The following is a 14,838-nucleotide window of genomic DNA, read 5'->3' on the forward strand; positions in this document are numbered from 1 at the left end:
TTTGATATGTACATTGGCTGCGAAGACTCGTTCGACTCATGGTTTAGTAAGTGCTAATTATTCGCTGATTAGTGAATTATTTATTGATTATTTGAATTGTCTGCTTATTTGAAATGTGTAAATTGTTAGAGAAGCATGATAAGTTTTGATATGATATAAAGTTGCTGAGTATATTTATGCGTGTGCGGTAATGCTTATTAGAATTAGTTTTAGTTATAAAGATTCTAACTTTGACAAGGAATGGTCGCGAGTGTACTAGAAGGTGTACTTGAAGCGATCCTGTAAGAATACTGGCGAGCCTGCTAAGCTCGGGATAGGTGTTGTGGGTATGAATTTTCCACTACCATAAGACCGAGAGTAAATGCATGCTATGAAGTAAGAGAGTACTTGAGTAATAAGGTAGTAGAACATGTGTGGTTAATTTCGGGCAGCATAGTGATGGAGAATGACACTAGGCTGAACCGATTAGCAAAGTTTTGTTAAAATGCAGCGGCTACTAAGGCCGCTAGGAAGGCTTTAAGGTGGAACGGGTATATTGTTCAGAATGTAGATATTATGACTAAATACCTAGGAGTTTTCTAGTTTTATGCTCAGGTGATTGAGCTAACCCTTAGGAGGCGTTTGGTTGGGAGGAATGAAAATATAAGAATAGGAATAGGAATGGGAATAGGAATAGGAATGGAATGGAATAAAATTTAAAATGTATAAAAAAAATTGATAAAAAAATAATTAATTTTTTTTTCTTGTTACATTGGAATGGTCATTCCTTTCTTTTTAAAATAGAATAGCCATTCCACCAAAATGGTGGAAAGAGCATTCCATTAGAATGCCATTCCAATACTTTAAAATGCAACCAAACAAAAGAATAGAATGAAAATTGTTTCCTTTCCATTCCATTCCATTTCATTACCTCCAACCAAACGCCACCTTAATGTTGAGGGTACAAGGATTAGATCACAAAGGAAATAATGTGAAGAGAGAGATTCATGAAAGTAAATGTCCAGTGTTGGATTGGCTAAAGGATGTGGTTGGTTGTTTTAGTTGAGTTAAATTGAGGTGATTTGAGGTAATATTGAGGATTGGATTGACTGGTAAAATATAGTACAAATGTCGATTAGGAAGGAAAGATGGTAGCATTGGAATCAGAAGGTGAGGACCTTCGTGTTCTTAGGCAAGGATCAAAGGTCTCAGAATCCATTGATCATGGTGTTTAAGGCTGAAGGTTTATTATGGGATGGATGTACCAACCTTTCAGTTAGTGTGGCAAATATTGCAAAGGAAACATAGGTGGAACTGAGACACAATTTTGTGGCTCAAGGGCTTCTGGATGCCTTTTCGGAAGAGATACCAAGATTATTGATGAAATGGGAAATTAATTTTGAATTGAATTGATACTAGGAGTAAAATCGGTATCCAAAGTTCTGAATTGGATGGTAACTGTAGGATTGAAAAGGGTAAATATTCCGTTACAGGAAATATTAGGTTTGAAATTTCTAGTTTGAGTAGGTTTTATTTATGAGGAAGAAGGATGACACCATATGAGTGAGTATTGACTGCTGGGAGATTAAACCAATTAACGGTGATGAGCGAGTATCCTTTGTCAAGGATAGATGTTATGTTGATTAATTTTAAGAAAGAACCATCTTCTCTAAGATCGATCTTCGATCTGGTTATTACCAGTTGAAGGCTCGAAGGAAGGACATTTTTAAAATAACTTTTCATATTCAATGACTTCGTAGCTGTCTTTATTAATGATATTGTGATTTCTTTCGACTTAAAGGAGGTATATGATATGCATCTTTTGATGGTGTTGCAATGTTCTTGGAACCATAAGCTTTATGCTAAATATAAGAAATACGAGTTTTGCTAATCTCAAATTTACAGTGATGTTAGAGGTTTTCTGGAATTAACAGGATGCCGTGGAATAGTTGTTGAGAGATATCTATGTCTTTAGTGGAATTAAATGAAAAGAATTGAAATAAAAGTTACCTATTGCACCAGTGCTAACGTTGCCAGTCCGTGAGGAGAAGATTGTGAATTATTGCGACACCAATAAATAAGGATTAGATTATGTTTTGATACAGTTCAAGAGGGTTGCGCACCCGGACAGTTGAAGGAGTGTGAATAGTAGTGTTCTAATCATGATATTAATTGACAGTGGTTATTCATGCACTGAAAGTTTGGTGTCCTTACCTATATGGTGAAAAGTGTAAAATTTATACTGATCACAAGGGCCTCAAACATATCTTCACTTGGAAGGATTTAAGCATGAAGCCGCAATAATGGTCAGGGTTATTTGAAGATGATAAATGTAAGATTTTCTTGCACCCTTGGAAAGTAATTGATAGTGGATGCTTTAGGTCGAAGAGGTTTAGATATAACAAGAAAGAGATTTTACCAAAGTTTGCTGGAAATATAAACAGAGCACGGATTGAGTTCGTGATAGGAGAACTTGTTGGTATCACGTTGTAGTTTGCTCTATTGGAAAGAATAAAAAATGGTCTAGTAGGGTGACTCCGAATTACAGGGGTACAAAGAATGATTCGGGAACAGGTTCGGTAATGGACTTTTGATTACGTCTAAAGAAATTTTATGATATAAAGATAAAGTTTGTGTACCGTACCAGTGAGATAAGGATATTGAATAGAAGGTTTTGAATGAGTCTTATATCATGTCATTTTTTTTTACATATGGGAGTAACTGAGATATATATTACGATGTTAAAACCCTTTTGCTAAGTATGAAAGACGATATTATGAAGTATGAATTAGATGACCAACTTATCAGCAAGTCAAGGAACAGTAAGTTTCTATGATTCTATCTAGGGGCATTTTAATCATATCCAGTTTGGTATAATTTAGTACAGCTTTTCATCCTCAAACCGATGGTCAATCTGAGAGGACTATCCAGATACTTGAGGATATGCTGAGGGCATGTGTAATGGATTTTAAAGGTTCTCGAAACAAGTACCTACCTCGGATTGAGTTTTCTTATAACAATAATTATCAGAGTACCATTGGCATGGCTCCGTATGGGATGCTTTATGGAAGGAAATGTCGATCACCTATTCATTGGGATGAAACTGGTGAACGTAGGTATCTTCGACCTGAGGCTGTCCAAAGGGCGAGTGAGGCTATTGAAAAGGTTCAAGCTCATATACTTGCTTCACAAAGTAGACAAAAAAAAAAAAAACTACGCAGATCCAAAGCAATGAGATGTTGAATTCCAAGTTGGGGATTTTGTTTTTCTTTGGGTGACTCCAATGAAAGGAATTCAAAGATTCGGGAAGAAAGGAAAGTTGTGTCCCAAGTTCATTGGTCCGTTTGAGATTCTTGAGAAAGTAGGTCAAGTAGCTTATCGGTTGGCTCTACTTCGTGCTTTATCTGGGGTTCATAACATATTCCATGTCTTGATGCTTCGAAAATATGTATCAGATGCAACTCCTGTCTTAAGTTATGAAGACATTGAGCTTCAGACCGACCTGTCATATGAAGAGCAACTAGTGCAGATTTTGTACAGGAAGGAAAAGGTGATGCGGATTAAGATTATTCCACTAGTTGAAGTGCTGTGGTGGAACAACAAGGTTGAAAAAGCGACTTGGGAGTTAGAGTCGCAGATGCGGGAGTGGTATCCCGAGCTTTTCAGGTAAATTTCGAGGACGAAATTCTTATAAGGGGGGGGGGGATAGTTGTAATATCCCGAAAAATAAATAATATTTAAATAGACATATGTTATTAAATATGTAATTATTTTGGTAAGGAAGTAAGATTATGATCTTGCTTAGGGTAATTATTGAGAATTTACTCGATGAAATAAATAGCGTAATTTATTAATTACGGAGATTATATTGGGATATGTGAGTACCGAGGATATCAATTTCGAAATAAAATATTTTTTAGGCCCAGCAATTATGGAAATTTAGCGATGTGGTCAGAAATGTCATGACGTTAATGGAAGAATTATTTTGGGAATATTCTGGACTAGGTTAGAAATTTTAGAATGTCGGTTTAATGGAATTACCAAAATTACAAAAATGCCCTAGGTTATTTTAAAGTTTATTTTTTTTTTCATTGGGGGTAAATTAGTATTTTTGCTTTTAGGTTTTAGTGTCCCTTTTATTTTTGGGCTGGTAAGAAAAGAAAAAAAAATGAAATGAAATGAAATGCATGAAACCTTATTTAAAGGGAATAGCTTCCAAGGCAAGAAACTAAGTTTCTTCTTCTTCTCCCCTTTGTGTGAACCAAGACTAACCCAATTCTTGTCAAATCTATAGTGACATACAGCTGCTGTATGGCCACTTTTTAAACAAAGTTGACAAATGAGACGCGAGTTGGAAGTGAATCCTCTGCCATTACCTCGGCCAAAAGATCGAGAGGAATTATCTGGTGCAAAGCCTTTGGCAGCAAGTTGAAATGGCCAAGATGGACCATTCTTTTGTGATCCATAAGCAAGGTTGGCTTGCATCATTAATGTCATATCCCGAAAAATAAATAATATTTAAATAGACATATTTTATTAAATATGTAATTATTTTGATAATGAAGTAAGATTATGATCTTGCTTAGGGTAATTATTGAGAATTTACTCAATGAAATAAATAGCGTAATTTATTAATTACGGAGATTATATTGGGATATAAGAGTACTGAGGATATCAGTTTTGAAATAAAATATTTTTTAGGCCCGAAAATTGTGAAAATTTAGTGATGTTGTCAGAAATATCACGACGTTAATGGAAGAATTATTTTGGGAATATTCCGGACTAGGTTAGAAATTTTAGAATGTTGGTTTAATGGAATTAGCAAAATTACAAAAATGCCCTAGGTTATTTTAAAGTTAATTTATTTTTTTCATTGGGGGTAAATTAGTCTTTTTGCTTTTCGGTTTTAGTGTCCCTTTTATTTTTGGACTGGTAAGAAAAGAAAAAAAAATGAAATGAAATGAAATGCATGAAACCTTATTTAAAGGGAACAGCTTCCAAGGCAAGAAACTAAGTTTCTTCTTCTTCTCCCCTTCGTGTGAACCAAGACCAGCCAGCAAGAGGATTGAAAGTTCACCATTTCACTTGAATTGAAGCAGCTTGTAGAACTTAGTCCAACCTAGAAGCAATCAAGGTAAGTTCTCAACAATTTTTGGATTGAAAATCCTAGTTTTTAGTTAGTTTTGAAGTAGGGTTTTACTTCTTTGTTGGTGCAGGACTTAAACTAGGTTTGGGGTGTGTTTAGGGTAGGTTTTTGAGCATGTTAGGAATGGTTATAAGTGGTCTCCATGGCTGCTTGAATTGGTTTTGGTTTGTTGAAACCAAAGTTGAGTTTTCTTCACTTTGAAGTGTGATTTTGAGCAAATTGATATATTGCAATGAATTGGTTGTTGGGCTACGTCATGTTTACTATATTATACTGTTTTGGAAGGTTTGAGCAGGTTTGGTGGAGGTTTGATTGGTTTTTGTTGTGAAAAACCTGAAAATTTCATGGCTGCCAAGAAATAAAGGTAGGCCGTTTTTCTGACACCCAGAAAAACAGCCGACCGTTTTTCACAGTTCGGGGAAATTTTGGATTTTTCTCCTCAAGTCCGATCTCATTCGGGGTGTCTTTCGGAGTGAAATTCAGGGTGTTTTAGAGATGGTTAAGCTAGTTTGATCCGGGGGAAAGTAGGGTGTGTTCGATTGTGAGAATTCGAGTCGATTATCAGAAATTTGATTAAGGTTTTTATTAAGTTTTGGTTGTTGTGACATAGGACCGGGATTGCCTAGCTTATTTTCCACTCAAGTCGGCCCGTACGCTTGAGTTCTGAACTAAGGTAAGAAAAGTATTAAATACTGTATAAGGTAAATATTATGTTTGTTACAATATCAATTAAGATTGAAATCTTGGTATATGTTGTTGTGATTTAATCTTAATCGAGGTTAACGTTATGTATTGGTTGTGACTCGATTATGATCGAGGGAAATAATAGGAAACGATTATCATCGTTGAGACTCTATTATAATCGAGGGTAATGATATAAACCGATTATTATCGTTGTGACTCGATTATGATCGAGTAAAAGATACGGTCATTACCGTTATGAGTAATTACTCCTGAAACTGCTGATAGGTTTCTTACTTATCGTTTGCTGTATCGGGCAACGATACTGACATAAGTAGCTCGTGGTTAACGAGTGGTAAGGGTACTTTATAAAGTACCAGTATTGTGTGATTACGAAGTTGTGAAATGACTTAAGCATGTTATTATGTGATGATTTGTAACTGGATATATCTTTGTTATAATGTGAATGAATGGATTTTTATATTGCTTAAGAAATTAGTTTCTTTTCTTGTAGAATCTTAGTGACTCACGAAATGTAAGAATTCGTGCTTATAGAGATGTAAGATTAGAGTGCTTTATGAAGCACTGAGATTATGGAATTATGGTAATGCGTGAATTAGAGTGCTTTATGAAGCACTGAGATTATGGAATTATGGTAATGCGTGAATTAAGAGTGCTTTATGAAGCACAAAGATGATGGAGTTAGGTTAATGTGTGAATTAGAGTGTTTTATGAAGCACTGAAGGTGAGTATTTATAATGATAAATGTTTAGGAGGTTGTATGAAACACAGAGATTGTTGATTATAAATAACTATGAATATACTTGATTACGTAATAAGTGTGCTCTCATAGACATTAAGTTATTTATGCGCCTTGAGTATGTATGACCTATTGGTATATATATTACATTGTAATGAAATTTGCTGGCACTTTCTATGATTTTATATAGTAGCTTTTCTTGTTGAGTCATTGTGACTCACGGGTACTTCGTGGTGCAGGTAAGGAAGTTAGAAGCTGTGTTCGGTCATGAGTCAGAGGTCTCCCAGCAATGTACATATCAACCGTGGGGTCTTGGCTTCTGGGAAGCAAGATCGAATTCCTTTCTATGTTTGGAAATGTAATCTATTGTAATTTTTTTTTTTTATATATAAACAAGGGATCCCTAATACTTTTTAAAATGGAAGTCTTTATTTTGAATTTAATTAAAGATTTAAATTAAACCACACTTTTCTAAAATTTATAGATTAGTGATAATAAGTTTATAAAAGCACACACGTGGCGTCCCTAAGGGTAAGGGCGTTACATTTAAGGTCAGATCAGTAAGGGTGTTTTGATGAGCAAGACGACTCTCATGAGCCATTAGAAGGGCCTGCACTTCTTGAATAGTTAGATCATCACTTCGAGAAGTGATACCCGAGACGACAGAATCATATTCAGGATCCAAACCATTCAACAATTGTAGTATTAAGTCTTGATTAGAATTGGAGGAAGCAGCAGTGATAATACAATCAGAAAGTGATTGGACTTTGTCCACATAATCAGAAATGGATAAAGAGCCCTTACGAACATGAGATAATTGACCTTTTAGTTGGAGTAATCGGGCACAAGATTGGCTTGTGAAACATTGTTCAAGTGCACACCATAGCTAAGATGAAGTTGTGTAGGAGGCAACAGCAGCAAGAATTCCTTCAGTCATGTAGGATCTGAGCCAAGAGAGGAGAAGTTGATCACGTTTGTTCCATTGAAGATATTGTGGGCTAGGAGCTCCATTGATAAGAGTTCTTGGAGGTGGAATACCAAAAAAAAGAACATCATCAAGATCATGTCCGATTACGGTCGGAACAACCTGGGATTTTTATGCCAAAAAATTTGTGCGATCCATGTCTGAACTTGTTGAGGCAGAGGGGGGGCAACGGTAGCAGTGGAAGTAGCGGTAGCAGGATCATGTTGAGCAGCAGTAGATGAGTTGTTGTCTTGGGAAGCCATGGGAGACATAGGTCAGAGGCGATTAATACCATGTAAAGCTTTGCAATGGAAGCTTGTTGAATTGGTACATACCAGATGGTAAAAACCAGAAAAACAGAGGAAAAGTAAAGAGAAAGAGAGAAAATAATGCCAAGAAAGCTCAACCAAACCAGTTGGCTTTTACCTCTTTATTTATAGTGTTTAGTACAAATCAAGATACAAAAGAAATGCCTAACAGATTTTTAACAAACTACATTTAACTACTAACTAACATAACCGTTTAACTAACTAATCAGTTAATAGGTTTATAGGCATTAGTCCTTGAGAAATAGTCATGAGGTAAAAAATGGATTTGGACCCAGAACCGTATGGAGTTAAAAGACAACTCTTTAACCCCAAAACAAGAGGACCACGATAGGAGCACCAACATATCTCCTTTGATGCACCACGGACCATGTTCCAAAACCCGTTTAGTAGCCAAGCCATTCTCAAAATGAAGCGAAAAGTGTTATAGCCAGCTGAAGTACTAACGGTTGGCTCTACTTTAATTCGAACTTTCAATAAATTAGAGCAAACTTGCTCCACATCCTTCGCAGTGAAAAATCTGTACGAGAAAATCTTACCATAAAGGCAAAGCCTTGAGAGGACCTTAGTAGTTACCACACCAGGGGCAAGAGAAATAGAAACCTCATTAATGGGAAGGCATCTACCCTGCTTACCACCCGAAGAGCCAACAACCCCATCCATCGACATAAATACCATAACAGTAAAGACAAAATCCTCACGGACACACACCAACCTACCAACCACGAAGAGAACAAACGTAGATGACTAGGCCTAAAAAAGGGAACAAAAAGTCGCACTAACCATAAAACAAACAAGTCCCCACACCAGGGGAGACAAAGCAAAAGAAACAAACCCCACAAGCTGACAAAACGAGAGACAAGACAGATAGAAAGAAGGGCAAACACAAGAGAAAGAAACAGAATGGGGATCGGAGAAGGACAAAACAAAGATCAGCAAAAGCAAGAAGAGAATAAAAGTTGGATGCATAGAGAGAATAGTAGAAGACACATCTCCCTTCCCGTATGTACACGGTAGCTTTACACACCTTTGATCATTGATAAAAAGTGAGGGTGGGAAGAAAGGAAAAAGGAGACTACAAATAATTTACTACCATATGAGTGAAAAAATAAAATTGAAAATTAAATGCTTGACACTAAGGGTTCGGAACGCCGTATTAGGTCGTATTGTATTGTATTGTATTATATTGAATTGGATTATACAACATTTTTTTTATATAATGCTACAAAAATTATTACTTTTAGTCACAATAAAATTTGTGACTAAAAGTAAAAATATTGTGACTAATGATAAAATATCATTCTTATGTTGTGACTAAAAGGTTCGTGGCTAAAGGTATTAGTCACAAAAATTACAATTTGTTGTGACTAAATGTATTTTTAGTCACAATACTTGTTGTAACTAAAACTAAATTAGTGACAACTTGTAATTGAATGCTATATTTTAGTCACGAGTAACATTTTGTTGTGACTAAAAGTCACATTTAGTCACAAAAAATTTATGTTGCGACTAAAAAATTGTCACTAAAAACAGTTGTTTTTTGTAGTGGTACTATGTTAAACTATAATTTATACTAAAATATTATATATTTAGGTACCCATAAAAGTTAATACGACTTATAGTTTTATATAAAAAATATTGCATAAAATACAATTGAATACAATACAATACAATACAGTGTAATACAACGCACTAAACGAACCCTAAAATAAAATAAAAATGATCTTACTAATACATTTCTTTTATTTTTCACTTTCTCTTTATTCAAATTAACCTTCAAGTGAAAGTTAAAAGGTAATCAAGCCAAGCCAACATAAGTAAATTATTATTTTCTCATAATAAAGTCTTTCATATTATACCGTTTTGTAATTCAGTTTGCAAGAGGTGACTGATCATAAATGGTAGGAATCAAGTACAAGTCATCCTTTCTCCTCACTGCAATGCCAAATAACTCACTCATGTCTAAATCTTGAGGTTTCATTCCATTAGGAAGTTTCCAATCAAAGTGGTATAACATTAAAGCAAGAGAATACTCAAGACTAACAACACCAAATGTTATGCCAGGACATATTCTCCTTCCAGCACCAAATGGAATATACTCAAAATTATTACCTTTGAAGTCAATAGAGCTATCATCAAACCGTTCTGGTATAAAACTTTCAGGTTCATTCCAATACTTAGCATCTCTTCCAATTCCCCAAACATTTACCAATACTCTTGTTCCATTAGGTATCTCATAGCCATTAATTTCACATTTTTCACTACTTTCCCTTGGAAGTAAAAAGGGAGCAGGAGGATGCAACCTTAGAGTTTCTTTAATAATTAATTTTAAGTATTTCATCTCATGAATTGATGTTTCAAATAACCCTTTTCTTCCAAAAACTTCCCTAACTTCATCTTGAGCCTTTTTCATCATTATTGGATTTCTCATTAATTCTACCATAGCCCAATCCTCTGTTACAGCTGATGTTTCACTTCCAGCTTCAAAGATGTCCTGTAAAATTAAAACACATCACAACTTATTATTCATTCTTATATAAAAAAATAATAATTATTTGTCGCAAAAATACTAAATTTTGTAAGGAGTTTTTTTATTTTTACGCTTCAAAACAGTTTTTTTTTTGTATTTTTACGAAATTCTACATAGAAATCCCTATTGCAACTAGCGCTGCAACCTAAATTGCAATAAAAAATCGTATAGAAACTCCTATTGCAATTAGCGCTGCAGCCACTTTAGAAACCCAAACTGTAAATTCAAAAAAAAAAAAATTAAAAAAATAATATATAAGCTAATTTCTTTATTTAATAACAGGTTGCACACAAATACTAATATTTATAATTTATCTTTTATCTAATAATTGTATAAATAGATACTGTACTAAAAATATATTATATTATTACAAAAATATACTTTGCTAAGAAAATAACTAAAAAATAAAGAAAAATTAATCCCTTAATAACTATAAAAAAATCATAAAAACAACCAAAAAAAAAAGTGTTATTATTTTTATTGAAAAAGTACTTTTATAAATAAAATAATTTAAAGAGTAAAATTTAAAACCGATAATAATAATATGATATGATAATATAATAATAATATGATATGATTTCCATTTTCCACCAAGAAAAAAAATGAACTTACCCAGATTACTCCTTTGATATTGTCGAGGGTTAACCCAAGATTTCCTTTGTTATGATACTTGAGAAGAACATCAACCAAGTCTTGCTCTTCTTCACTTTTCTCATTATTCTGATTAATCATATGTTGTTTGATGATCTTTTCCAATATCCTAGAAGACCTCTGTTTGAGGCTTTCATATTTAGGCCTACTGGTCCAATCAAGAAATCTCAAAGAAGGAAACAACTCCCCAAATTCAAACCCTCCAGCTACCTTTATATCTTCTTCCACAATCGATATGAACTCATCATGATCACTGCTTTTTTCCCCAAACGCTGCTCGAGATATGATGCTATAAGACAAATTTGTGACCATTTGAGTAAAATTGAGTTTGGAATTAGCAATGATATGTTGTAACGTATTAAACACCTCTTTCTCTCTAATGGGTTCCAAAGATTGAACTCTTTTGGGACTAAAAAGAGCTTGCATACAAATCTTTCTGAGCTGTCTCCAGTAATCACCATAGGGAGCAAATGCGATGTCCGTACAATCGTATCCAATGATTTGAGCGGCAAGAGTCCGTGGCCTAGACGCAAAAACGACGTCGTGGGTTCTCATGATCTCTTTAGCGTACTCTGGTGATGACACTATTACGGTTGGAACTTGTCCGATTTCGAGGTACATGAAGGGTCCATGTTTTTTGGCTAAGTCACTGAGGACCTCGTAAGATGATGATGAAGACCCTAATAAAAGCTGGTGGAGATTTCCTACTAAGGGAAGTCTCCATGGCCCTGGGGGTAGTTTTGAGTTTCGAGCTCTTTTCATGAGTATGGTCACTGCCATAATAAGCAGAGAAAAAAGAAGGGACAAGAGGACTGGGAAAGAGGGTAGTTGGAGATCCATGATGTTATCAACTTCAATTGTGTTAGCTAGCTTGTTTATGAAAAATGGAGTCATAAACACACATTTATATAATAATAATAATAATAATAATATTGTACTCAAATGATAGGAGTAATTATTATACTATCTTATTTTTTCTTCTAAGTGCAACAACAACAAATGACCCATACCATTCCTTGTAATCATCTCAATTTGAAATAATAATAGAGGGTTACCCCTACTATTTTGCCCACTAAAAAATAATCCCCTACTATTTATATGAGGGTTACCCCTAAACTTTAGACATATATTATAGGGAAATTGTAACAAATGACCTTAGATCTCACAGATGAAGGTTAATGCCCTTTTTTTAAAGAAATGAAATAATTGGCCTTTTATAAATATAAATTCCTAAAATGCCCTTAGTAATATAGATGAAGCTCAATTCCATTTTTTTTTTTATTTTAGTCTACTGTTTGCGCGGTAAAAAAACAATATACTTCCCATGAACATAAAATTCAATAAACCTCAATCAAATATAACTATACCTCATACTTAAACTAATATTTCATGTTTTGTCTCTCTTATGTTCATTATATACCATAGTACATTAAAACAATATACCACAATATTAAACTAATATATTTTCTTTCAATTTTATTTTTCTTAGTATATTATTACACATAAAAACAATATATCATAGTGCAAAATAACTATACCGAACATTAAACTAGTATTCAATTCTTTTAATTTTATTTTTATTTCTTTCCTTCATATTATATAATATAACATACAAATACTATACCTTAGAGTAATATGAATATATTAAAACAATTTTATAGTCAAATAAATATATAAAAAAAAACTTAAATAAACTTCCACAATTTTTTTTCTCTTTCTTTCATGATATACCATAGCAAATAAAAATAATATACCACTCTATTTATTTATTAATATAACATAGTACATAATAAAGATATACTGTACAAAATAAAAAAAAATACTAAAAACTTAAACTAATATTTAATAGTTTTTTTTTTATTCAAAAAAAAAATATTTAATAGTTTTTTTTTATTCAAAAAAAAAATATTTAATAGTTTTTTTTTTCTTTTTATCTTTCACGATGTACCATATCACATTCAAACGATATACCTTAGACCAATACGAATATACCATAAACTTAAATTAATACACTGTTACATAATTTTTTTTTCCACGATATACAATAGCATATAAAAACCATATTCTGCAATCATAAGCATAAACTATAGTAAAAAATTAATATACCACCAGTATAGTGGAAAAAATATATGTACCAAAAACTTAATTTAATATTCCACATGTTTTTTTTTTCTTTTTCTTTCCTTCATGATATACTAATGAACATAAAGACAATATTTCCTAGTAAAATGTAACTATACATCAAACTTAAACTAATATTCCACAGTTTTTAATTTCCGTCGTTTGTTCATTATATACAGTAGCACATTAAAATAATATACTACAGTCTTAAACTAATATACTACCTTTCAATTTTTTTTAATATACTATTGCACATAAAAACGATATACTATTGTGCAAAATAACTATACTAAACACTTAATTATTTAAGGTTATAATTGTAGTTTCATCATCAAACTTTTAACAGAATGGACATGTCGTTAATTTTTTATAAAAAGTGACATTTATTAACTTAATTGTTAGATTTAGGGCCATTTTGCATCTTGGCCCTATATTATATTGTAATAATTCTCAATCATCTTGTTGATGTAGCATAATATTATTTAATTTAGTTTCTTAAGCAAACTAAAATAAAATAAAATTTACAAAAAATTATTTTAATTTAATTTCTAATATATGTTCTATGTTTTATTATCCTTTTTTTTTTTTTTTTTGTAATGAAGTTAATTTTAAGTTTCAAGTTATTCTTCTTCTTTTTTCTTTTTTAGAAAGATTAATTTACAAATATAATTTTTACATCAAAATAGAATTTTCACTATAAATTATTTTGAAATTAGTTTCATTACATTTTTTATTAAGTTTCCTTTTAAAATTTAATTACGTTTTTATTTTTTAGCCACATAAGTAATTACATGGATGAACAAATTAATTTATTGTCCACTGCATGTCACCTTGTCAATTCAATTTATAAAAAAATTCAAGTCTTAATTTTTATTAATTGATAAACAACACTAGTATTGCAAGGAGCCCAATAATCATATAAGTGACAAAGTTGAAAGGACAAAATAATTTTATTCTTTAACAAAAATCTTATTTTTATTATCTGATAAAGTTAAGAGGGTATTTTTGACAACACTAATATTATAAGGGGTAGAATTATATAAGTGATAAAATTCGGGAGCAATTTAAACAGCTTTTTATTCGATTTCTTTTAAATTATCAAATTGTGTGAGATTTGATATTTCTTTTATGGTTGCTTGTTGATTAATATCTGTTTTCCTAATTCAATAAAAAAAGAATTCAGAGAAACTTCAGCAAATTAAAATATCTTATAATAATATACCACCTCTTATGTGACATGTAAAGATGCCTAATAATATTTTCTTAACTTTAATAATTGTTAATATATTAAAATATATTAATCATAATAACACATTAATTTTATTAGATTAGGTAGTAAACTTAGATTTCTTATGTATATGTATATGCAGATGAAGGGAGCTTGAGACATGTGCATTGTTTATTTATTTATTAATTTTCTTAATTTAATAAAGAAAATCAATCAATCATGAGATATTTTCTTTCATACTTTGTGCGAAAATCATGAACATAAGATTTGAGCTTGTTACCATGCATAAGTATGGCTTGGATAATGGACATAGATGTCTTTTTTTTTTTTTTTTTTTTTGAAATAATGGACATAATATGTTATTTCAATGAAAAAAAGCTAAGCAATATCTTAACGTCTCCACCAGAAGAGCTGATATATTTTTATTGGTTCAATTTTACTTAAAATTTTAC

General features: G+C 32.3%; 1 protein-coding gene across 1 annotated transcript; it reads right to left on the reverse strand.

Annotated features, from left to right (window-relative positions):
• Nucleotides 1–9,592: 9,592 nt before the first annotated feature.
• On the reverse strand, nucleotides 9,593–11,919 carry LOC115717427 (cytochrome P450 71D11). Its single transcript, XM_030646413.2, has 2 exons — nucleotides 10,999–11,919; nucleotides 9,593–10,350 (listed from the first exon to the last, which is right to left on the reverse strand). The coding sequence occupies exons 1-2, from the start codon at nucleotides 11,875–11,877 to the stop codon at nucleotides 9,727–9,729; spliced, it is 1,503 nt and encodes a 500-aa protein (XP_030502273.2). The 5' UTR covers nucleotides 11,878–11,919; the 3' UTR covers nucleotides 9,593–9,726.
• Nucleotides 11,920–14,838: the final 2,919 nt, after the last annotated feature.

The sequence above is a fragment of the Cannabis sativa genome, chromosome 5, assembly GCF_029168945.1.
Source record: "Cannabis sativa cultivar Pink pepper isolate KNU-18-1 chromosome 5, ASM2916894v1, whole genome shotgun sequence".
Lineage (NCBI taxonomy): Eukaryota > Viridiplantae > Streptophyta > Magnoliopsida > Rosales > Cannabaceae > Cannabis > Cannabis sativa.